The sequence below is a fragment of the Cebus imitator genome, unplaced genomic scaffold (genome assembly GCF_001604975.1).
Source record: "Cebus imitator isolate Cc_AM_T3 unplaced genomic scaffold, Cebus_imitator-1.0 Scaffold16, whole genome shotgun sequence".
Lineage (NCBI taxonomy): Eukaryota > Metazoa > Chordata > Mammalia > Primates > Cebidae > Cebus > Cebus imitator.
In genome coordinates this window covers 4,140,008-4,166,915 of record NW_016107331.1, presented here as the reverse complement: position 1 = coordinate 4,166,915, position 26,908 = coordinate 4,140,008, and the positions used below count along the sequence as shown (strand labels likewise).

The 26,908-nt window shown below is 35.9% G+C and overlaps 1 protein-coding gene and 1 non-coding gene across 4 annotated transcripts in view; both read right to left on the bottom strand.

The window, feature by feature from the left end:
• Positions 1-26,908, bottom strand: part of VCAN (versican) — a 111,891-nt gene continuing 84,983 nt past the window's right edge. For all 3 annotated transcript variants that reach the window (XM_017508014.2, XM_017507992.2, XM_017508003.2), the window contains 4 exons: positions 26,021-26,103; positions 8,327-8,471; positions 1,169-1,351; positions 1-1,021 (listed from right to left, as the gene is read on the bottom strand). In XM_017508014.2, the coding sequence (XP_017363503.1) occupies positions 894-1,021; positions 1,169-1,351; positions 8,327-8,471; positions 26,021-26,103 (539 nt within the window). In that variant the 3' untranslated portion in view covers positions 1-893. The remainder of the gene's footprint in view (positions 1,022-1,168; positions 1,352-8,326; positions 8,472-26,020; positions 26,104-26,908) is intronic.
• Positions 11,927-12,099, bottom strand: LOC119468320. The gene has a single exon (XR_005196983.1). It is a non-coding gene; the product is annotated as a small nucleolar RNA Z112 (small nucleolar RNA).

The window sequence follows — 26,908 nt, the reverse complement described above, 5'->3', positions numbered from 1 at the left end:
TTTGCATGTGTGTTGTTTTAACAATCCCCCACCCTCCAGAACCCCAGGTCTAGATCCATATGAAATGCATTGATTGGTAACTTTACGAGTTAGTGTTATGAAAGCCGTTAAAAAGTAGACCTGGTTGAGTTAATTATTAGCACTTTGACCCCTAAAAATGTTCCTGGTTACAGAAAAGTCCTCCATTCAGGCCTTTCTTGTAAGTGAAGAAAAAAGAATGCAGCAAAGAAGAGTTCCACATTGGAGTCCCTAGTTCCATCAGGATCCCATTCACAGCCTTTAGCATCACGTAGAAGCAAACTGCACCTATGGCTGAGATGGGTGCAATGACCTACAAGATTTTGTGTTTTCTAGCTGTTCAGGAAAAACCATCTTCAGTCTTGCTGACAGTCAAAGAGCAAGTGAAACCATTTCCAGCCTAAACAAACTACATAAAAGCAGCCAAACCAATGATTAAAGACCTCTAAAGCTCCATAATCATCATTAAATATGCCCAAACTCATTGTGACTTTTTATTTTATATACAGGATTAAAATCAACATTAAATCATCTTATTTACATGGCCATCGGTGCTGAAATTGAGTGTTTTAAATAGTTCAGTAGGCTGGTATATATTATGAAATGGTCTGCACTGGAGGCAAATAGAAAACTAAAGAAATTAGATAGGCTGGAAATGCTTACTTTCTGCTCTCATTTTCTTTCATTTTGTCTGCTGTCTTTTTGAATGCCAATACTTTCATTTAAAATGTTTTGGGAGCACGGCAACCCAAAATGACTGAACGGTGGTCCAAAAATCCAAACCAACTGATAATACTTCTCGAGGTGATAGGAAAGGCACAGGAAGTTAGGACTTTGGCTGAAATGATGAAAACACATGTTCGCCATTTTAGGGATCAGCGCCTCGACTCCTGCCACCTCCGGCTCCAACGATGATCATGTTTGGATGTATTTACTGAATTGTCCTTTGCTGATGAGGAAGTTTTAAAGTATTTCATAGAATAAGTCCTTTGGTATGCAGATGCTACATGGAAGGAGAAAGAAAGAAAAAAAGAAAACACAACAATATTACTTGCTCCATACCCTAAACTGCCGATACCACAGCCGTAAAATGAGGATGTCTAGTAGTTGTTATAGCACGGTAGTCCATTCTTTCTAAAGGACCACTTACGGTTCATGCAGGTAATTTTAGGTATAGCCCATCTTCCATTTCCTAGGCACCGGATAGTTGGAAGGTGGCGTTGAATGAAACCTTCTTTGCAGTGATATCTAATCAGGGAGTTGATTTCATAACGAGGTTTCATCTTTCCAAAGGTCTTGGCATTTTCTACAACAGGGGGCTGGCCGCAAGCAACTGAAGGAAAGCAAATTGGGTTATTTTCAAATAATCTAAGTATATCAACTAGTATGAGTCTCTTATTTTTCTCTTTCTCTTTTACCAAAGTAAGCACCTTCATTACAGGTAATCTTTTAGAATTAAGAATATAAAATTTTTCAAGAAAAAATTTAATATTGAAGCAGACTCTAGGCCTACTTTGAATCTTATTTTATGCCATCTTGAATTTTGTTTTATTAAACAACCATAGGGCTAAATGGTCATACATTTGTCTACCTCTCTGGCAGGGCCACTTTTCTGACAAAATTTCCAAATTAAAAAGCATATTGTCTTCATCACCATCCCTAAATTTTTGTTTGCTAGTTACCTTCACTTGGGACAATAATGAATTTAACAATTAACTATTACTATTACCTCCTTATAAAAACTTACAATCTACAATAACATCATAGTTTTGAAATATGGATGAAGACTCCCAAATACAAATATCTTTTGGTTCTTTTATGTTTATTTGCTATTTTTTGTCTTCTATATTGGGACAAGAAAAAGGGGCCATAATATTTATGCTTGAGTTTTGTAAATACCTTAATGAATATAAATTTAAACCCTTGAGACAGGTAAATGAGAGTAAAGCTTAGAATTCTTAACCATCACTTTAAATTTACAATGAAAAGTTGTAAATATCAGCAAACTTAGCAGTAATAGAAGTAACAAAAAAAGAAGTAGAAGAAATATCTTGATTTTAAAATTCAAAAGCTTGGAAAATTGATTTAAATTTAAATTTGTATTAACATAGTTTTAGTCAACATTAGTACCCTTATTTTTAATGATATACTTTAAAAATCAACTTTGATTAAATTATTGTATTTCACTCTATATCTTTAATAAAAATGTAACTTAAATATAATTTTCCCTAAGTGGAATTTTCTATTGTTTAAGAATTCTGACACCACAGGCCCAGAAAAACATGTCACATTCTCTTATGAAATAATGCAAATATTCACTGGGAAAATGATTACCAGAAACCTTGGTACCAAATATTTGGATGTCAACATTCTAATATTAAAAGTTTACAATTATTAAATTTATTTACATATTCAGAAGACTATTTACAACTATATTCTTTTGTAATGACAAATTTTGGTTTAACTTAAATGTTTGGTTCTTCTAGTTTACTTCTGCTTGACCTTAATCTGGATACTGATATACTTTTTTTCAACTTTTAAGTTCAGCGGTAAATGTGCAGTTTTGTTACATAGCTAAACTCATGTCACAGGCGTTTGTTGTACAGATTATATTGTCACTAATAGGTACTAAGCCTAGTACCCAATAGTAACTTTTTCTAATCCTCTCTCTCCTCCCACCCTCCACTCTCAAGTAGGCCCCAGTGTCTGTTGTTCCCCTCTCTGTGTCCTTGTGTTCTCATTGTTTAGTTCCCACTTATAAGTGAGAATGTTCAGTATTTGGTTTTCTGTTCCTGTGTTATTTTGCTAAGGATAATAAACTCCAGTTCCATTCATGTTCCTGCAAAGGACATGATCTCATTCCTTTTTATGGCTGCATAATATTCCATGGTGCACATTTTTTTTTTTTAAATTGTAATGTGGAAAGCCTATATTAGGGCCCACATACTAGTAAGTATCAGATGAAATAAGACCAAAGTGATACAGAAGGTTAAAAATCTTAATTTTATAATTCAATATACTTGATTTGGTGCTATGCTAACAAATTAGAAGTCATTTTTAAAATAATTTTGAGGAAATAATTGTATAGCTTTCTCCTAAAACTATCTATATATGAAGATTTATTAAAAAGCTAAAATAATTCAGTGAGCAGGGCATTGACAAGGTTAGGAAAATAGACCAGAAACAGATTTACACACATATGCTTGATATTTGAAAGCAGCAACATGGCAGAGCAGAGGGAAAATATAGTCTTTTCATTGGAACACTTGTATATTCATATGGAAAAATAAATAAATTTGGTTCTGAATTTAGAGAATACATTAAAAATCACTTCTAGATGGTTGAAATATATAACTACAAAAGGCAAAACTATAAAACATTTAGAAAATACAGAATATCTTTATGACTTTAGTGTCAACCAAAATTAAGGCTGTTGAGGCAGAAATAATTTGATAAAGGTTTACTGGAAGCCAAATCCAAGGATCTACCACCACAAAGTTGGTCATATTCCAGAATCTGCTACAGGTTGGAAGGCTTTTATGGGGAAGTTCAGAAGGGAAGGCAACTCCTTAGACCCGAGTTGTCATTTTCATTGAAGGGTACAATACAGAGGTTATAATCATTGGCTACAAATTATAAAATACAAGCTAAAATGCTCTATGTGCAGAAACAATCAGCAAAACTTCATGATTCAGAAACAAATCAGTGTTTTTCCAGTGTCAGTAGGCTACATATTAATCAGTATGTCAACAGTTTGAGGAATTCATGATAAGATTTGAGGGACTCACGATAGGATTGTTTACTCAGGGACAGGATGTAAGCCATGAATCATAAGACCTCCCCGGGCAGATTAATTTTGAAGCCTGCCAATGTGACCTGTAGATTATCAGTAGGTAAAGATTTCTTAAAACACAAAAAAGATTAGATCATAAAGGGAAAAAAATCAATAAAATTAAGAATTCTGTTCATCAAAAAATATCATAGGGTAAAGGTAAAGACAAGCTACAAACTGGGAGAAGATATTTGCCACATATAAAATTGTCAAGGGATTAGTAACCAGAATATAAAAAACTCCCACAAATTAGTATGTATAAAATTATAAGCAAACAATTTTCAAAAATAACCAAAAGATATTAACTGAAGCTTTACAAAGGTAGAGCGTCAAGTGATTGATAAATATATGAAAAGATATTGAGAGAGATGTATCAAAAAAAAATGTGAATTAAGTCACAAGAGATTACATTTTATACCCACCAGATTGGCAAAAATTTCAAAGTCCAATAGTGCCAAGTGTTGGAGAAGATGTAGAGCACCAGGATCTATCACAGGTTGTTGGTGGGAGTGAAAATTGGTACCACTACTTTGGAAAAAAATTTGGCTTTTTAAAGCAGATTGTATGGTACATATCCTATGACTCAGCAATTTCACTCCTGGAAATATATCCTACAGAAACTCACAAAAGTTGACCAAGAACAAGTTCAAGAACGCTCAGAGAAACATTGTTTATAATAGCAAAAACACTGAATATAACTGATGTGTCTACTGACAGGAGAATTGATAAATAAAATAGTCATACAGGAAATACAATACAGCAACAAAAACAAAGAGCATGCCACTACATGCATCAACATGAATAAATCTCACAAACATAATGCTGAACAATAAAAGAGCAAAGCACAGAATATATACAGTATGATTGCACTTATTTAAAGTTCAAAAAAACGTACAAAACTAGATAATTTATTGTTTAGTAATACAAGTATATATCATAATAAAAAAGGGAAAAGCAAGGGAATTAAGCCATTATTTCTGGTGGAAGTTGACAAGTAAATCCTGTGGGACTGGGAGGACCCTATAGGATACTCACAGATGTATGGGTAGTATGCACTGAGGTGTTCTTTTAAAAAATATGCCTTTTGAGTATAATCCTTTACAAGTATTTAATAGTCAATTAAAAGGAGAACTACTTAGGTCTGTAGGCTTAAAATATCTAAAAGGAACAAAGGGTATCTATTACAAAAGCTTATAAACATGTATAAAATTCCCCAGAGTACTGATTATCAAAGAATTGACTGCACAAATATAATAATCAGCCAGTACGGAGATAAAATATAAAAATAGGGCTTTTTTCTTCTTTTTTAATGAGGTAGAACCAATATTTTATAAAACTTGTTCTCCATTGAGAAATGTAAACAATCATGCTGTTTTTGTGAATCCTTTTTGGTATAGGGTAACGGTTCTCAACCTGGGACAATATGCCTCTTCTGGAGACATTTGGCAATGTCTAGGGACATTTTTGCTTTTTACAATGCAGAGGGGATGTAAAGGTACTACTGATATGTAGTACAGAAAGGGCAGGAATTATGCTAAACATGCTTTAAGGCCCAGGATAGCCTCTCAAAATAAAGAATTATCTGACCAAAAATGTCAATAGCTCTGTTGAGAAACCCTGCTATAGGAAAAAATAAAATAGGAAATGTAAGAGTGTTCAGATCATAAAATGAAAAGTATGACTCCAGGGACCATCTGGAGACAAAAGAAGGCAAACATGACATTTGGATAGAGATGAACAATTTATTAAAGATTTCTACACTGGAAAAAGAAAATCAGAAAATACTTAATTTGCTATTTTTATTAATCCCATTGCAGAGGTGTTAAAGTAAGGCATATAGTCAGGAAACCTTCTCATGTAGAAAAAGTATTGAGAAGACATTCTACCTTGGGTGAGAAAATAGCAGAGTAAGGTACTCATTGCTAACAGCTACTTCCATATAAGGCTAGGGCATTGTGGATGTTAGTGTTCTCTTTCTTCTAATGGAATTTCTCATTATTGGGGTTTAAATCTTCCTAAAATGTTTACAGTGTGATTTTTAGTTTTATTATTTTTGTATTCAAAGACGAATCAAACAGGTTTATATTTTACATTTGTAATTTGTACTCTTATTTGGTGGGGGAGGAAGTCTGGGTCTAGAAACTAAATAAATATTCATGTGATAACACCATTATTCATTGCAAATAGGTTAAAATTTTTTTACAGAATTTCTATTTGTTTAGGGGGAAAGTCTGTACAGCATGCTTTAGAAACTGGCCAATAATAAACACACCTTTTTAAAAAATCATTTTAAAAATATTTTCTGTTTAAAGTTAACTAAACAATTCTCGTAAAATTTACATTACACATGTTCTTATTTTACCCTGTAAATATTCAACTATAGATGTAAGGATGGCATTTGAGTTCCATAGTTTGTAAGCATGAAATAACTTCTAAGGGAATGATTAAAAAACTCAAATGCCTACAGACACCAGGCAGTTAGCAAAAACGAGTGCCAATTATAAACTCCAAAGACACAATCTCAAAAGTCATAATCCCAAATTTTGAAATTCCTAAAGACCAAAGTCCCTAGAGGCTAAAATCTCTAACATCTAAAGTCCCCAAAATCATAATCCTGAAATATTAAAATCTCAAAGTTGAAATCCTTAAAGCCAAATTCTAGGGAAGGGATTAGAGCATTCTTGGTTGTACGCAGGATAGTTACATCATGTTAGGAGGAATTATTATATTACTTTGTTATTGTTTTTATTTGGGAATTTAAATATGGTTTAACAAGATGCATATGGGTGCCAAGTTGTAAGGGGTAGGCTTGTACACTGAATTGTAGGTGTCAACATGACTGGATTAAGGAATGCCTAGAAACCTAGTGGAACATTGTTTGGGGCATGTCAGAGGGTGTTTCTAGAGAAGATTAATGTGTCAACATGAGTGGATGAGGTGGTGAAGATCTGCCCTCATTGTTGTGGGCAGCATCCAATCAGCCAGGAGCCCAGAGAGAACAGATACAGAAGGAACACTGATATCTCTGTGAGAGCTGGGACAGAATCCTACCATCTTAGACATCAGAACTCCAGCCTTTAGATTCTAAGACTTACACATCAGAGGCCCCCCCAGGTCTTGAGGCTTTCAGTCTCAGACTGAGAGTTACACTACTGGCTTCAGCTTCCCTGGTTCTCAACATAAAAATGTAGAAACTTCCTCAATAAATGAAGAGATGTTCTTTCGTACCTCTCATTTATGAAAGATAAAATATATCGAGATCTCGGCGCTTTGGGTGACTGAATATGCAGTGGTAACCCATCTCAGTTTTTGATCAATCTTGTGAAAATATTTCTGTTGTCCATCATGGTATTTCAGATGACCACAGTTATAGATCTTGTGCACACAATTGCAAGCAGAATGATGTGCATTCATACATTTTGGTTTTTCCCCAGCTGCCATTACACATGAGTGCTTATGCTTGAAAATATGTGTTTTTTAATTGTCTATTTTATTGTCTAAAGTGGCTTATGAAGCATCCTCTCGTTTTTATACGTTTCTCTAATAAACCTTCATTTAAAAATGTAAATAAATGTCTTTAAATTTTTTTCTCTTTAAAATAAATGTCTTTAAAATTTGTTTTTTTCCAGAATTATATTTTCGGGATTTTAATTTTTTGGGATTTCAACATTTAGAATTATGGCATTTGGGATTGTGTCTTTCAGGACTGGGGCACAGACTCATATAAAACAAAGAAAGGTCTCAATGAGGACTGCAATAAATGGAGATTGCAGCCCCAACCCAGGGAGGGCAGTGGATCGCAGCTCTAGTACTTCAAACCACTAACACACTGTTGACAACTATTTTATTTTGTAATGTTCTACTTATCAGAATAAAAAAAAAAAAGTCTGGCCGGGCGCGGTGGCTCACGCCTGTAATCCCAGCACTTTGGGAGGCCGAAGCGGGCGGATCACGAAGTCAAGAGATCGAGACCATTCTCGCCATGGTGAAACCCCGTCTCTACTAAAAATACAAAAATTAGCCGGGTGTGGTGGCACGCGCCTGTAGTCCCAGCTACTCGGGAGGCTGAGGCGGAAGAATCACTTGAACCCAGGAGGTGGGGGTTGCAGTGAGCCGAGGTTGCGCCACTGCACTCCAGCCTGGCGACAGAGCAAGACTCTGTCTCAAAAAAAAAAAAAAAAAAAGGTCTATTGGCCTTTGGGCTCGCAGTTGTTCTTCTTAAAGATATTACCAGGCAGCATTCCTAAATTAATACCACATTGTTATCTCAAGGACCTGAAATCTAAGGTGAGAACACTGCTGAAAACAAACTTTTCAATTGTATTGGAAGAGTGAAATATTCCAGAGCAATGTGAGATAACATACATTGACATATCCATTTTGTGTCTCAAACAAGGAATTTGAGACACAAATTGCTGAATTATCTTATAATTGAAATGAAGATTAAGTACACATTATTAACAGGGTAATCATTACCTGTTCCTTTCTTGCACGTATAGGTGAGATGGTAATTGCAGGGAACATCATTCCACTGGCCATTCTCATGCCAAATGATTACAACACAGTCTTCTCCAGCAGAAAAAAAACTGTCTGGCTGGTTGGGCCTCCAATTCTCATATTGCTGTAAAAATGGAGGGAGAAGGTAACTACTTGCTAGTCAAAGAGTAACATAAGTGCAACGACAGTATACTATCACAACCTAATTGGAACAGACTTAACAATTTCTGTGGTTTCATATAGCTGAAATTATTCCGGTGGTAAACAAAGACTGTTAAACTGTGAGTAAAAAATAGATGTGTCTCAAAGTCTTTAATCAACAAATATCTATTATTTGGCGATAAGATATCATTGAGAAATTTTGGTCTAGTTATTCTAGATTTCTTAATATAAAATCTACCCTCAATTTAAGAAATGTTATCATATGATTATTAATTCAATAAAATTAATGGAAGAAATAGAGAAAAAAATAATCTCATTAATCACTGTTTTCTTCCACCACTTATGTGCACATATGAATTCATATCATTGTGATGATAGTTCAATCAAATTTTCAGCCTGTATTTTCTCTTCTTTACTACTATAAAGTACCTTTGTCTCATTTATTGTAATTGCTTTTTACCCAAATTCATCTATTTGGTTAAAAAAGTTGAGATAGTTGCAATATTTATTTCTTTGTATGTATCTGATATACCTATGCTGATCATTTTAAATACAACCTTTCAGAGCCAGTTTGTTTTAGATGTGATTCTTATTTGCACTATAGAGTTGAATTGTACTTTGTGATTTAATATATGATTTGTTTTCTTTTAATAGAAACATTTATGACATTTATGCATATTGATATAAAGATACACCTTCAAAAAAAATCTTACTACAGATCTTTTGTGTGTAATGTATGCTGAGATCATTGAAGATGATTTCATGGGTTTAACATTTCTCTGCTGGTTACCTTTATATACACATGTATATATACATTTATAAGTATATATAATTATATGTCTTACTCTGAGCAATATACAATTGGAAATATCTTTTGCCTTCCATCATATGTATCATTTACTTAGCATCTATAATAGATGAAGCCCTTTTCTAGGTACTTGATATGCATTATCTCTTAACACAATCCAGCACAATAGGAAATTATTTGGGTCTTAGAGATGTTAAGCACCCAGGACTCTCTGGTTTAGGTTCATTTCTTTGGTACTTAAAATATTGCCTCCCTGGCAACAATAATTATATAAAAAACATAGTCGCTGTGCCTATTCAAGAATAACAAACTTTGACAAGATGAAAATAATATTGGACTATAAATAAGAGGCCAGCTTCCTAGTCTTGGGTCCTCTTAACTAGAATGTGGTATGAGACAAGTTTGTTTTGTCCATCATCTTTCCGGGTCAATTTGAGCATCACTTTCCCGCCATGCTTTGTCTACTCTCATGCTTTATCACATCTAGCATGACAACATTAGTGGTGACAAACTTCCAAAATGTGCTAGAAATACAGATTTAGATTTATGTGACAATGGATAATATGATGGTCTTTTCTGGGCATACAGATCTGTTAGTCTTTCCTTGAAATAAGTTTAAAATAAGTTTATGGCTTGAGACAATGAGTTAAAGAGAAAGTCAGAGAAGAAAGTGTATATAAGATTTAAGGCCCTTGTTCTCAATTCAGAGCATCAGTACATGAAAAAAGGAGGGGGGGTGGTCCAGCTACTCTACTACCTACTTACTCCCTATAATACCATGACTATTTTTATGTCTTTTAAAATATATAATATGTCTGACCCATTTTACTCTATTTACCAAAGCACTATACTTAGCTATTTGCAGTGCTTTCAATACCAAATGTTTCTTTTGTGTTTTAAATCTTTAATATTGGGTATAATAAAAGCTTCAAAAGGTATCCTCCTACCTATGAAATTGAGATTTGTATACCAATAAACTCTAGTTAAAAACAAAAAAGGTATAATTCATACACTAGAGGATGTCTATAACTTTTCTTCTCAGAAAAATGGGTTTTCAAAATTTTTAAATATGGTTTAAAAAAAACTTAGATCTTTGAAAAAATAATTTGTGAAACGACCTCAAGTTTGAGAACCTTCTACTTTTCTTTCAGTCTCTTACCTTTAAAGCCCTCCTCAATCCTGCCAAAATTAAGATATGAGACAAGAGATCACTGCTATATAAAAAAAGCCTTTGAAGAGTGAAAAACTTGCAAAAAGAACCAAGAGACACTTAAGGAAGTTGTGTGTTTTTTTGCCAAAATACAGCTTGAAGGATGGTTTTATTTCTTGGGGGAAAACCTAATCCAGAAATAAGGCAAATTTAAATCCAACTCGTAGTCTAAACGGCCCCGCTGTGTTACTCTTCAAATGGGCCTGGAAAATATGCTCAGGGGACCATACTCTCTACCGTACTTCTTGACTGGTAGGTCTCCCTGCAACCACGAACTGACATTGGCTCTGAACTGGGTTTCTCATTATTTCCCTATTTTCCTTTTGTCTGCTCACTTGCCTTATCATCCCTCACCCTCAACTCACTAAGCCTCCTTTTTAAATGTTTGATACTCTCCTTTAATAGATAATCAACAAAGCAGAGATATGTCATGTTCTGCCCGTTGCTGATACAGAACTAAGTTTTTTTAATCAATGAGTTAAAGTAGGATAAAAATTAAAAGCCAAAGAACAGAAATCCATTAAAAGAAACAATAATCTATCTTTAGTGCTTTCTGTGGTCAAAGATTCCAGAGTTTCCTAAATATTAAATTTGGATTTTGGAGCACAATATTTTCTAGCTTACTTTCTAATTAGTTTCATAGGAAACCAGTAATGTCCTCAAAGGTGAAAATTTTCCCAACATCCTAATACTAGGGGTATACTGTGCAATACTCCCTCATTCTTTGTCCTTACCTACAGTGTGCCATCTCCCTTTCTTGATTTCTTTTTCTTCATAACATTCATCATATTCTAACATCCTATATAATGTACTTATTTGTTGCATTTTTTTTCTCCCTAGTAGAATGTAAACTCATTGAGGACAGGGCTTTGGTTTATTTTGCTCACTACTGTAACCTCAGTGCCAGAAACTACGGTACATACTTATGTTGTTTAATAAACAGTTTTTGATATTTAGAAATAATGAGCCACAGAGGGTATTTCATTATTCCCAACCCACACAATCCCTAATCAAAGATCCTGCTTGCTGCTAGCAAATATTACAGACAAAACTAATGAAAGTTAATAGCCTTCTAGAAAAACAATTAGCAATGCATATTAGGAGCCTCAAAAAGTTACTGCTTTTGGACCCCCAAATTCCACTTCTAAAATTCTGTACTAAAAAATAATCAGAGATGTGAATGACATTTTATATGAAATACTATGCTTATTAGCAGTAAAGGGAAAACAATTTATAGAGTGAACATATGTTCAATAAATTATTAATAGCCAGACAAATAGAACATTATATCACCATTTAACATTTTCTTTGAAGAATAAATGAAGAAATGGGAGATGGTAAAAGGAATGTTAAATTATGTTACAATGATCCAAATTTTACTTACATTCTGTATAAGTAAACACAAGACACACACACATACATATACCCATACACAGCTGTATCACACAGATACAGATGTATCACCCATACACAGCTGTATCACACAGATACAGCTGTGTATGGGTATATGTATGTGTGTATGTCTTGTGTTTACTTCATTTCTTCATTTATTCTTCAAATACACAGCTGTGTATAGGTATATGTATGTGTGTGCTTGTGTTCGCACGCGCGCGTGCGCGTGTATAAAAGACCAAAAGCAAATGCAGTAAAATCTTCCAGAGTTTATGTCTGAGTGATATGAACTTTTCCAAGTTCTCCACGGTGAGCATTATTTTTCTAATTGCTAAAAATAAACTTTATAAAATGATATGTGTATTTCTCACAAAAAATACAAATTTCTTAGCCCATTTCAAGTTACTAAAGTCACTTGATTGCCTTGTATTTTGCAGCTGACACTTCCTCCTGATCTGAACAATAGCCATCTCATTTTCAAACTGAAATGAGATTCGGATTCCATGCCACTAAAGTGATTCTCAGGGCTCAAACTGGCCAGATTCAGGCCTCTGGTAAAAGATTTAATTGTTTTGGGTGAGAATTACATTTGGCTTGCAGCAATGACTTAAAGCAGCGTTCCTGTTGTTGCTTGGCAGAGCTGTGGTTTAATGGTGCAGGACCAAATTTTAGCTCTGTGGTTTTTACAAGAATGTCTGATACCCACAGGCATGTCACACTATTACCTCATATCTGATGGTTCCATTGTGCAGATTTATCTTGGCTAGGATGTTTTGATTTTGCTTCATGTTATTGCCAAACTGACTTAGCAAAGAAAACTCAAGTTTTCTGAACAACTTTCTTTGTGTCCTTCTGAATTCTTTATAGCCTTATTTAAATTAACATTACTTACAGGGACAGAGTATAAAAAAATAAATATTTAACTTTAGCTTCAATAATGTACTTTTCTTTTCACTAAAGTGTTAAGAAGAAATCCCTTCTCAGGGAATCAATTCTGAGTTCTAAGAATGTAAAAGATCTTCTTGTACAATATGGTGTCTTATACATACAGAAATATAGATTCCTGGAATTAGCAAAGGAAAACTCAGTATCTCCCATCTGGATTTCTTTGCTCTTCACTTGGAATTATGAGCAAACATCCTGAGTGATCTATCCTGGATCAACTCTCTACTAGAGCTGAATATTCAAACTAAGAATTATTCTCAGAGCCAGCATGGGTTGGGGAAATTCATTTTAAACCCTTAGGTAAAAATAAATGCTGGTCATTCCCCTGCATGTTTGTCTGTGCCTCAGGGACTCAAGTTCTCCACTACACATCTCAAACTCTTGTTGCCTCCCCAGGGACAAGAATTAGATCACCACTATACCTGAAAGAGAACCCTAAAATTACTTTGCATTTTCACTCTCTTCTGACGGCAGAGGAAACTGTGACATAATCAAATAGTTGCCGGGCGAGGTGGCTCACGCCTGTAATCCCAGCACTTTGGGAGGCCAAGGCAGGCAGATCACAAGGTCAGGAGTTTGAGACCAGCCTGGCCAATGTAATGAAACCCCTTCTCTACTAAAAATACAAAAACTTAGCTGGGCGTGGTGGTGGGCGCCTGTAATCCCAGCTATTTTGGGAGGCTGAGGCAGGAGAATTGCTTGAACCTGGGAGGCAGAGGTTGCAGTGAGCTGAGATCACACCATTGCACCCCAGCCTGGGCGACAGTGTGAGACTCAGTCAAAAAAAGAAAACATCAAATAGTTGATGTAGAGGAAAGCCAACTCAGATGTAAAATTTTCTTGCATTTTATTAAGAAATAATCATTTTATATCTAGCATATAATTGCTTAATGTGGTATAATATACAATAAAATCATTTCTTTTTAGAGTCCAATAAAATAACTAGCTCTCCAGGTCTGTAATAACATGCCAAAAAGGACAACCATTTCAATTAAGCTGGAATCAGTCACTTTTCAGTTATTGTTTTTCTTTCTTTTTCCCCCAATTGAATTAAAGTAAATCAGCTGCCAAAATAAAATGATTCAAAAACCCCTGGACAAAATCTAACAGCCAATAAATATGACTCTCACATGAAAACCATCTCCACAAACCAAAGAACTTATTGTGAACCAATCCCAACAGAGGGGGAAAACCAAAGAACTTATTGTTAACCAATCCCAACAGAGGGGGAAAACTCAGAGCAGACTGACATTATTCATCGAAGTCTATCAAACTCTAAATATTTTGATTATTTTGTTCCAAATAATCTGTATTGTCAAAAATTTATTTCTGTCTCACAATAACACAAAAGGGAAGACTTATTCTGCAGGTCTTCTGCAGCGCACATGACTTCTGTGCATGCCAGCATCCTTAACCCTCAGAGAGTGACCTCATTCCACGTGTCTCAGAGGGATTTGACTATTTTTCTCGCTCAGAATGGTTAGAGAGCTATTTCTCTACCTCCCAGCTCTTTGCAACTCTCCAACTTAATTCACCATACCAGAAAAAAAAAAAAAGATGATTGTGAGTGGGGAGTGGGGAGAGGTCTTTGCTTTTGAAAGTTACCAACAATCTACTAAATTCAGATGAGGTTTACATCTGTTCAAGGTGAATTTCTGACTACATAGTGTCTAGGAAGTCCGAACTGTCAGTCAGAGATACCAGATGATCTTTTATCTTTCAATATAGACACCAGATGACCATGATCGATGGCTTAAAATCTCAACAGATAACTAGCATCACAAGCATGAACAAAACAAGCTGATGATAAAAATATAATGTACACTAATTGACCTTTTCCTTATGCAGAGATGGATAACTGCCTTCTTGTAAAAGTTTAAAAAGCAGTTTTTCAGAAATAGGTAAGATTTAGAAATAAAACAGGAGTTGCTTTTTTTTCTTCTTTGTGTTAAAAAAGGAGTTGTCTTGGGTTCATCTTCAGTACTACTTTCAGTTAAATAAAGGAAACGAGACCATCCAGTATCAGTTACTGCTGTCACAGTCAAGTCCCAGCTGGCCCTTGCATGTCACATACAGAAGCAAATCCATCTATGAGCAAAAGACTAAGAATTTTTAAGAGCAATTGTTCTTATCAAAACCTGACTGATAACTAGCGCTTCTTCATCATACTCAACCCATTTCAAGTTCTTTTCACTGAGATTTCACAATTCCTTAACTTGGTCAAATAATTACAAAGACCAATCAATGAGCACTGGTTCTCTAGAAGAGTCAGACACTCTGTTTAGAATCTTTTCATTTCTTTTCCTCTCTACTGGCTCCTAAATCATACAATATAAACAAAAAGAACACAGAAATTTCATAGACACTAGACAAAATTAAAGTTCATATTATTGTGAGTCATAAATTTGAGACTCTCTCTCTCTCTCTCTCACACACACACACACACACACACACACACACACACACTACTTCTTGGCATTAAAGAAGTACCTAAGACCTAAGACTTGGGAATGCTTCTATTCACACACACCTGTGTAGCAGATTATTTCCTGCCGTAAATACAGTGGAGAACATCCAAAATGGTCAGCGGAGTAGACAGCAACACACTTCTTGCGATGGGAAAACTAAGCTGTCCAACAGACAGACTTGAGAGCTCACCAAGAGTTTTTACACACTAGCCAGTCATTGGGTACAGTTCAAATTTGTGCCTGGACCAAAAGTACAAATGATTTCATACTGTAGACCTTTAGGATCTCACGTATAACTCGAACTGAAAATCTTGAATCTGTAACTGCCAAGGGCCTACCTTCCAACCCTCTCTATATCTATTCACGTATTATCTGTGATTTTTCAGCTTAGGTGCAGTCATCTTTTGTTCTTTAAAATTCACCATAATTTAGATTACATTAAATGACCAATTAAGGATTTTACCAAGTACATCCCACTGGGACAAACAATTCTTGACATGTGTCCAGTCACTAGTCATTCATAACATATTATTTTAATTGTTGGGAGAATTTGCTGAGCTTCAAACTATAATTTGGAAGTTTTTTCTTGAACAGTTTCATCATGGCTCTTCACTTACTCTGTTTTCCTCCAAACATCGCTAATTTAGCTCACAGTAAAAAAAAAAAAAAAAAAAAAAAATCATTTAAAAAAACCCTGCAAAAGCCCTCTCGGTTCACTTCCCAAGGAAACTAGCCAAGGAAAACTTTCTGCAGGGTTCTACTGTTGTGTATAAAGTGAAAACACAGGACAGACACGTCCTAATATTTGCCTTAGTTGCTAGGATTTTACTAAGCATTTGACTACATGTGTTAGCTTCATGCTGCATTTGAAAAACCTCTCATTTCACGTTTAACTTTCAGGATTATAATATCATGCAATTTATACTAGAATTTAAAAACTACTCAAAGCTACAGGAACTTAATTTACAGATAGTATTAGTCCTGTGTATATCTGGGTGGAGTTCCGTAAATGGGGTTTTGAAACTCAAAATACGATACAACCACTAGGTGGTGATATATACCCATTCTTATATTAGGAATTAACAACTACATCACTTAACAAAACAGAACTTAGACTAACATCCCACATCCCCAAAATCATGATTATGTGCTCCATGTGTCAAAAAAATATATTAAAAGATTGTCTGGGATATGTTCTCTCGGTTTTGTGAGTGAAAACACAAAGAGAATACTTTGCAAGAAGACAGACCTCAGCGAATCGGTATTTGCCAACCTGATTGCAGCCTACTCTGTTGCAGGCCGTTGTATCTATAATCTGAATTTTCTGACTGAAATGTTCACCTTCAGTAGTTTATTCTTTTCCACTCTGTCTTTTAAAATTATCAGATGAATTACATCAAGGGTGAAATTCCATCAGAACCAAAGCCAAATGTGTCCCCTTAAAATCCTTACGACAGGTCAGATGATAGATAAACACCTAAGCACACAAATGCAATGCCTGCAGTGTGAATCACAGTTAGTATGTTTTTTTTTTTTTTGAGACGGAGTTTCGCTCTTGTTACCCAGGCTGGAGTGCAATGGCGCGATCTCGGCTCACCGCAACCTCCACCTCCCGGGTTCAGGCAATTCTCCTGCCTCAGCCTCCTGAGTAGCTGGGATTACAGGCACGTGCCACCATGCCCAGCTAATTTTTTGTAGTTTTAGTAGAGACGAGGTTTCACCATGTTGACCAGGATGGTCTCGATCTCTTGACCTCGTGATCCACCCGCCTCGGCCTCCCAAAGTGCTGGGATTACAGGCTTGAGCCACCGCGCCCGGCCGTTAGTATGTTTTTAAGTAAAAATTTATCTAGATTATCTATGAAAACATGACACCTGCAGTCAAAGCTGACTTCTTTGTGCGCAAACTCTTTACATCACCTGCAGCCCGTGTTGCCACTGCTGTACTCCCATAGCTACAAAATTCAATCCAAATACACTGGATGCCAAGGGCAAGCAGATAACCACCGAAGTACAAAAGCAAATTCCAAATAGAAAACACTCTCCCAAGAGGACAGGTACCTGTTTGAAACACGCACACGCTGATAAGAAACCATCTTTTCACTAAATAACAAACAGAATAACCACTTGGGGTTAGCCCCAGCCTTTCAGAACACAGGTCAAATGGTTATCTGAAAAGAGGCTCTGAGGACTCCTTATTACAGAAATCAAAACATTCGGTAACTTTAAAATGACTTTTTTATCCCTACATGTCTGGCCTACACAATAGGCATTTGTTTGCAGTCCAGAGGGGGGACCGGTGCGTTTAACTTTGTCTCGTTTGTTAGGGGCAAATGACTTCCCTGTGAGGTAAAGAGAAACCTTCTTCTGATCCTTGTACTTGCTTAAGGTTAGTCTACTCTGGGTCCTTATTTATTTATGTTTTAAGGGAGGTTATGGTTTTGCTGCTGTCTTTTAGTTGAACGGGGTAATTCGCTGACCGACAACTGAAAAGAAAAGAGCAGCTTTGTTTTAAAGGAGAAAGAGACGTTTGTTTTGGTGTCACTACCCTATGCTGGCAGCCTGGAGTTGGATCCTACAAACATGAATATGCTGAAGGGAAGAAAAACTAACTTGGGGTCTCCTGATAGTTGTTAAAGTGGCAATATGCCCATTATTTTCCTAGCTGGCAAACCTCTATGCGGGAAAGACAATCTGGCCGGCTCTTGAGAACAGCACTAATCTTGTGTAATAGTGTGAGCTCACTGCCCTACAAAGCAGTAATTATCAACAGCATTTTCTGAAGGATGTGAGTTACTCAAACTATGAGACCACTGTGAGAGAGGGGGCCTCAGGCAGAGGCCCCCAGAGCAACTTGCATTTAATCCATAGAATGAATGGTGCCAGTAGTCTCCTTTACCCCAAGCTTGTTTGCACAGGTCTTCAGTCATGAAGTGCTAACCATCCAAATGTAAGGAGAGACTGCCAAAACTCATTCAAACCTTTTTTTTCTTTTAGCCTTTTCCACCGTTATGCATTGCCCTAAACTAATTAGCAATTAGATTTAAATACCTCCATCTGATTTAAAAGTTGCATGGGACACTGTTGGAAAAGCATCTGTGAGATGCTACTGCACTAAATCTTCTTTTCTTATTTTTTATAACAATCTTGTCAATTATAAAACGATTTTCCAGCAGCGAGTAAATATTGTTCTTCTGGCTGTTCAACCCACCACTAGTTATCTGAACTTAAAGACAAAGCAGAGGGTAGGGTTGTGTTTTAGAACTAATCCATGACTCATAATTGCTCACATTTAGAATCAGAAGAATCTGTTCTTGATTCCAAATCAAATTAAACTACAGCGCAAGTCAAAATTTTCATTAAAAACTCAGTCGTCTTTTGCAGAAAGGAATCTGAGAATTCTCCCACTCACGAGATAATGTGTTAAGGGATGAGAAAAGAGCATATGTTTTCCTTGGCGTTTGGGTTAATATAATAAAGCCTGTGAAGTTTAACATAATTAAATTAATGTTGATATGCAGTGTGACTTGTTCACAGAGAAATGGTATTTGACTTCAGAACTAATGCCACGCCACAGCTGTCACACATCCATCTGCAAATGTTGTACAGAAAGTCTTCTAAGATCTTCAGGTAGGAAAAGGAAAACTCAAAGTTTTGATATGGGGCTTCAGTTTTGCATTGTTTTTCTGCCAAATCATGTGAAATCCTTTCAAATGGGCAGAAACCTACAAACAAGCTTAGAAAGCACTGGAATTAGTTAATACTCCGTATTCTCTTTTCAATGCCCAAGACATTCGGGAGAGGAAGGGGAATAGAAACCCTCCTGTTTATGAAAGGGCAATAATGATACATTGCTGCAGAAAAAGAAGAATGGTTTATGGTCTGTGATTTGTTACTCTTTTTTTTTCTGCCTCTTTTAAGTGTCTCTTCCTGGGCTAAGGGCTATTTCTTTATTGTTTCTACCTTTTTCAAAGCCGACTTTTCTCACAATAGTTTGCTTGACAGACTGGTGTGTTTATTTGTGAAAGAAGAAGGGGCTGCTGGATTTAGAGTCAAATCCACACATCTGGCCATTCTTCTGCATCAACTCTAATCAGTTGGTGAAAGGGAACAAGTGGGTGTTGGAAATTGTAGGTGTGTCAACTTGCCAAAGCCAAACTATGCTCACCAAAATGAAAAACAAAATGCAAAATTGAGTTATCTTCCAGAAATATGTTTAAGAAGAATTTAAGTAATGAAGGTTAATTGTAGAATTAATTGCACTACTTGTCCTATCAATTAGGTTTTTTTTTTTTTTTTTTTTTTTTTTTTTTAGTTTATACCATAATTCATAGCAAGATGAGTTGGTTAGAGCTAGAAAATAAGATATTTATGGATCTGTGGTTTAGTAATTGTTCTAGAACTTCCTGACCAGCTTCGGACAAATGCAGAAGAGAGAAAGCCTCTCTGTTTTCTCTCAGCAGCAGAATGGAAAGTGAGAAGAAGGAAGTTGTGACAAGTTTCCAGGAAGCAGGAAAGCCAGCAGCCTGGTGGGGGGTGACATTTGAGTCCTGACAACATAGAGATGACAGAAATTTAAAAAGTGAAGGGGATGCAGAGAATGTTTTTAAAATGTTTAGCAACAAAATCAGGGCTTTTTCTGCAGAACAAACTAAATCTTCCAAAAGTGCCTCAATATTTTTAAAATGGAATGGCATTGTCAGTTTTATTCAGTCCTCAGCCTCTACACATGGCCATCTAAGGTGATGGTTCCCTTTAAAGTAACTGCATCTGATCCACTGAAGAAGCCAGTGTCCAGTGGGAAGGGGTCAGCGTTGATGGTGCTGGAGGAATCACTGAAGAAAGGCAAGCAAGGAGCAGTGTGGAGCCCAGAGAATTCCCTTGTGAGAATCTTACTCCAGAGGGTCCAAGAGAGACGACAGCAATATGACAACTTTAAATCTCTGAGTTCCACAGTTTGATTTTAAACCACTTGTTGGGGAGGTTTATCAGACAGAACAGTATGATGAAGGCATGTAAGAGTTTCTGATAGCTCCTTAATTGGGCTGTCCCATAGACACTATAGTCTTTAGTTGAAAACAGTGTTTTTTGAAAATCATTTTGCCAGGAAGTATAATGATAACGTTCCCTGCCTGTCTGGTTTTCTCTGCACTTGAATAAACAGCCTCAGATAGTGGATTTACAAATGAAGCCCTATCTTACCTTAGGCAACCAAAGCATCCTAAGCCAAAGCATCTACAAAAAGTAAAATGGGCTAACATTTAGGAGTGATATTTTCTTTTGTTTGTTTCACTCCATTCTGGATATAATTTATAAGGTTTTTAAAACTCATTTTTATTCAGAAAGTATACCTACTGAATATGTGCCTATGTGGAAAAAAAGTTCTCCTCCAAAGTTCTGAGTAATTGTTGGTTTCTTAAAATTTCACGGAAAACAAGCCCTGATGTAACTCAAACCTGCAGGGGTGGCAGAGTCTGAAAATTTACTTTCCATTTTTAATTTCCAAAGTTTATTGCAAAGGTGTTTCTAGGACAACCATGGACAAAATTGTTCTCATTTGTAGTAAAAACACTTGTTTTCCTTTGGGCCGATACTTTTCTAAGATGCATTATGTTCTGCTATATACTTCTATTTTTAAGGAACATCTTTTTTTTTATTTTTTTTTGTCTTTTCACCATAAAACCCATCTATTATGTTTTGATGTTTTTCATACTGGTACAATTTTAAATGAAATCTTTAATTTAGGTAAACAAGAAATGTCACAAGAAATGTCAAACAGAGATTCAGCCGAAAGACATAATGTGTTCATTTCAGGATTCAAAAGATAAGAGTTGGCTGAGCAATGTGTGTATACTAATTATCACTTGTTTATTCAAACATTTATTAAATATCTAGTCTATGTCAACTACTCTGCTAGGTGCTGAAAAAATAGAGACGAAGGTTAATTCCTATCTCAGAAGGATCAGTGTCAGGAAGTCAGTTTTACAGGGGCCTGAGTTAGGATGGGAAGAGGGAAAAAAGGACATGGGAGCACAGAAGAGGTGCCCATAGTCATACCCTGCAAGGAAGGCTTCCTGGAAGGAGACCCTTGGCTCTGCAGGGTATTTGACTCTTTGTGAGATGAAATTAGGATAAGACATGAGAACGTGCTAAACGCTAGGGCCAGTAATGGCAAAGCCCCCCAGGAGTAAGAAGTCATGGCTTATTCCAGTAACTGAGAGTATTTTTGAGATGCTGTAGCTTTAGGAAGTGGCAGGCAGGGTGGAATAGCTTTGTCTGCCATACTAATAATTAAAACTTTATACCGAAGGCAATGAGCAGACACCGAAGAATTTTAAGGGAGTAATAAGAGTTCATAGCCAGCGAAGGAAAAGGTCAGGGGCACTGGAAAACAGATCTGAAGAAAAACACTCTGACTAGTCATTCATTTAACAGTTGGTTAAAGAAAAAACTTAAAAGTCAGCTAATCGTATATAAGCTAGATAAGAACAGTTTGTTTAAGTTCACCAGCTTTAATGTATATTTAACTTGGATAGTTTAACTGAGTGTCTTTGAAGATATTACTTGGGTGACAAGCAAAGCAATTCATTAGTGAAGTTATTTGTTAGGGTTTCCAATAAAGCAGTAGGTGCATTTTGCTACAGAGAACAACAGTCAAGTTAACAATAGTCAAGTTAAAGAATAACTGGGTTAGGAGAAAGCCAAGTGACAAAGTAAAAACTGAAATGCATTAAAAGAAAATAATCTTAATATAAATCACAAGGGTAAGCCTAGGCACAATTTTATTCATGAATTCACTTTTGTGAAATTTACTGGGCAAACACCTCAAATAAAAAAGGTAATAGATTTTTAAAATAAAACAGACTTAAGAATTTGACATTTTATGAATGATATCAATATCCTATTATAGAGGCCAGTAATGTCGAATGAATCCATTAGAATTTCAAGAATAAGGGCAATTTAGATACCTTGGTCAAACAACATCATTAATTTAGTATATTAGTTGAATTAGTCTAGCTGCATAGCATAATCATATTAAATATGATACATTTATACTGTAAGTTTATTGAAAGCCAAATTTAATTATTTCAGTAAAAGGGGTCATTGAAATTGAGACCTAATATAAACTTGTCTGTTCTTACTGGATTGTAAGACTAACTATCAAAAGATAGTTTGAGGTAAATAGAAAAGGTTCTTTTTGTTTTAATACTGTTGTACTGCCCAAGATGGAGAGGCTCTAATAAATCTTTCAAAGAGAAAATGGAGGGAAAGAGGGTGTGGAAGAGGAGAGAAATCACTCCAAAACATAAACAAAACTCTTAAAACTGCACACAGTCAAATTAACACCATTCCAAGTATAAGCAGATACTGCTTCCCCCGATGAAGACTTCACTGTTAGGGATATTTTCAAAAGCAAAAACCTTGGGGTAAACAGTGAAACAAAGGAGAAGGATTTCATTCAAAGGCCTCCACACATATGGAACCCGTTAAGGGGATGGTGACTGCAGAAAAAACTACAAACGAGTTTAAGGGACACCTAGGCTGCGTCAGAGAGGAAAAGGATAGAGGAAAGGGTGGTTACAAAGGCAAGAAAGTGGGCAGGAGATCAGTGGAACGCGAGGGAGGCAGGCTCCGGGACAGATGGTCTGTTCTCTTCCAGAATGTTCAAAGTGAAGGGACACTCCTTAACACACTTTTATTTTACACAAAGAGTGAATTAAGAAGAAACCAAGGGTCTGTCAGAGCTCTTTTCTGGATTTACTTGTGTCATTTCTTTGATAAACTTTGCTTTTTAATGCATTTCATCATGCATCTTCAAAGTAAGGCCCTCAGTGCATTCTCCATAATCCTTATGTTTCAAGTCAAAGTGCCGACTAATTAACAGTAAGGTTCTTGTTTATGTTGTATAGTTATCTGTGTCAGCTCATGTTATCTTCCTCTGGAAGCTTCTGAGGAAAATCAATATTTCTTTTTTGACAAGGTGCAATGCTCACTAATTTACCATGTTTAGGACCATTCTAGACTATGGAAATGGTCATTGTTATTTCTTTCAGAGTATTTGTGTACTTACATTAAAAATTAATAGACACAGACAAAAACTAGCTGAGTTGCCTTGCTTTGGTATAGAGAAATAATGGCATGTGATGAGTCAAGTTCACCTGCATGGCACTTGGCAGAAAAGAGAAATTTCCTAAGATAGTCTACAGAATCCACACAGCTGCCAGATACAGGCCGATATAAAGTCTCTTTAACCAAACACAGAGGAATAAAGGATAACACTTTATCTCAGACACCATGAGAAGTAAAAAGCAGGGAAAACAATTACTTCTTTGAAGAGGTAAACTGCTAAAGGAGAGACCAGAATAAACGTCTAGTAACACACATACATGCTAAGAATAAAAACACATACATCAAATCTACGTAACCAATGACAGATTAGAAATAGATGGGGCTTGGTTCAGTCAGGTCAGTGTGTAGGAAAAACAGATTTTTCATACACTCCACCTGGCCAAATGCAGCTATTCTAGGCTCAGGGCTGGAAGATACAGGAACCCAGACAATAGGTACACTTTGAGCTAAGTCATGGCCTGCATCTGCAAGGCACACATAAGCAGTAGCTAGATAGAAATGACCAGCTGAGTCCTGGACATGCCAGCTTCTGTATACATGATGGGGGCTCACAAAACCCCGCACTTTTCACTGGGCTATAAATAAGGGAAATTTGTGGAAGGCAGACTTAATTGTGGCCCTCCTAAAACCCAATTTATTCCATAAGAATGAAGTACACATTTAGCAAAGAAAACTCATTACATGCATATACTGTATGATATGCATTAACAAAATTATAAAAAACAGTTTATCTATAATATATAGAAATAATCCTCTTAATCATATGTTCACTTAGAAATTAAATTAATAAGAACAAAATTATCTGCAATTAAAATGAATGTAATATAAGGATTCATGCCGTACCAATTGCTATTAATCTAATGGACCAATATTATCCCCCTAAGTACAGCAAAATGAAAACATAAAGAGGCAACAAATGTGGATACACATCCAATCATCCATCCAGGACAATTATTAATAGAAGAAAATGAGCCTACTGATTCTAAGGTTGTGGTTCCTATAGCTTACTGGGAACATATTTTAAGAACAACCTGTTTTCCCTATTTTTTTCACATCTTGCCAAAGAACCTACTTATGAACTTGAATGACCAACAGTGAAACAGTGCTGATTAAACATAAACAGTAGTGACAGAGAAATTCAGGTCTTATTTGGGGTTGCTCAAAGCAAAAAATGTAATAAGGGATACAGTCTTTTTAAAGCCAAGGAGGTACCAGTCAGAAGAAACTGTGGCTTTGGAGACAGGCCTAAGTTCAAATTCTGGCTTCATCCGTTAACAGCTTTGTGATTCCGGGCAAATAGCACAACCTAACTGACCTTCCCTTTCTTTACCTGTAAAACAGGTGAAGGAAAACCCAATGCCTCTCTTAAAAGTCATTGTAGGGACTAAACACATGCAAGTGCTTAATGCAGTGGCTGACACGTAGACAAAGTGAGTAGTGTGTCCACAAGAACACGGAGAAGCTTCACTTAAGACAGAACTTCCAAAAGCAGAGACTACTTTGGCATCTATTCTAGCATAAACCTTATATTTTGTAAAACTCATTAAATCCAAACAAGCAGTAGATAATGAATGAAACTGAAGTATTACCTAAGTAATTCACACACAAAAAGGCCTTTAGAGTTATTTTCAATTTTTTACTTATTTTCTAATTTAGAATTTAATTTACACTTACTCTCTAGCCCAGTGGAAAACTTTGCATTTCAGAATTACCTGTGGAACGCTGAGAAAATACAGCGGATAGGGGTTTTGCTATAATGAACGTGGGAGAAGGCCTAACACCAGTTTTTCCTTACATATTCCAGGTGATTCTAATGAACGGCCAGCACTGAGTACCACTAGTATAGCCAATCACATTTGAACACTTTCTAAAAGAATTAGATTCATTTGAGTTTAGTAGGAGTGACTCAAAACAGCTTCACCCGTTCTAAGAACCTATTACAGACTACTCAAAGTTGTGGCCAGTATTTCCAAGTCACTTATTTCTTCAAAAAAAATAGAAAAAAAAAAGTTGAAATATGTAATTAGTCAGCAGAGATTCAAAAGACAACATCAACAATCTTCTTTAAGATAAAAAAAATGAATATTTTTGCTTGGATAAAATGAGCCATGCCTTATAGCAGATTTCCCGGGCAAGTATTTAAGACTGAAAGGTATTTTTTAAAAAGGACTTTTCTGCTATATTTATTCTTTTTCTTTTTTCTCTGGAGCTTACCTGAAAGACAGACCCAAGGCAATTCTAGCAATTTTCTGGTTTGATGGAAATCTGGTACGCTTTTTTTTTTTTTTTTTGTTTTTTTTTTTTTTTTTTTTTTTAACTGGCGAGGCTGGGCTCGAACTCCTGACCTCGTGATTGGCACACTCCTCTTTTAAAGAGAACCACAACTATTGAAGAGAGTACTGGATGTTGGATCAGTTATCTTGGAACTCTTCTAACCCTTCCCTGTTTCACTCAGTGACCTCGAGCAAGTCTCTAATGCATCCTCTGTAATGTGCTATCAGTGCACAGTACCAAGTTTCCCGAATGTAGAACTTGACATCATTTTCAAAGGCATCTTACCAGCGTGCTGCCATCAGTCCAGCGGAAGTCATGCTCAAACATCTTGTCATTGAGGCCTATCCACTGATAATCATGGCCCACACCTAAGGGATAGGAAACCACACAGATATTTGTACTACTTTTTCCATATATGGATGAAAATATATCAAAGAAAATTACCTTCAGCTGGAATCATGCATTCTCTTTACTGGTTGGATTTTTATTTAGTTGCTCATAAAAAATCTCTCCTAGCCTATCTTTTGTTCTTCTGCCCAATGTACTTTAAATGAAAAAGTTAATATGCAAACACTGTGAAACATTAAAATATCAGACACAGACAATAATTTTCCTAGAAATTTATTATAATTAAATTTTTTTCATCCTTACTCATGATAGAAATGTTCTGTTTTTTAGCTGTTGTTAAGTGATGCCATTGGCAAAAATTCAGTGACCCAATAAAATGTGCCAGATCTTATCCATGCTACCCTCATTTTTTAAGTGTTTCTTCTCAAAGCATTTTACTTAGTGAACACCTAGATTAGATAGTTCTACAAATTTATCCTCAAAAATATCATGAGGTGAGTCACCGGCAACGATAACACACGGTAAAGTTAAACGATCCTCTATCCCAGATTACAAATTAACAAACTTCTAAAAGATAGTAGGCATCATGAGAAAATCATTAACAGAACATCAAACAATGCTTCACGAGGCTGGGAATGGTGGTTCATGCCTATAATGCCAGCACTTTGGGAAGCAGAGGTGGGAGGATTACTTGAGTCCAGAGGTTCAAGAGATGTCTGGACAACATAGCAAGACGCCATCTCTTTAAAAACAAAATGCCTTATGAGCCACAAATTTCTACATATTACTACATAAAAACTAGTTGCTCTCCTTTTTGCTATGGAT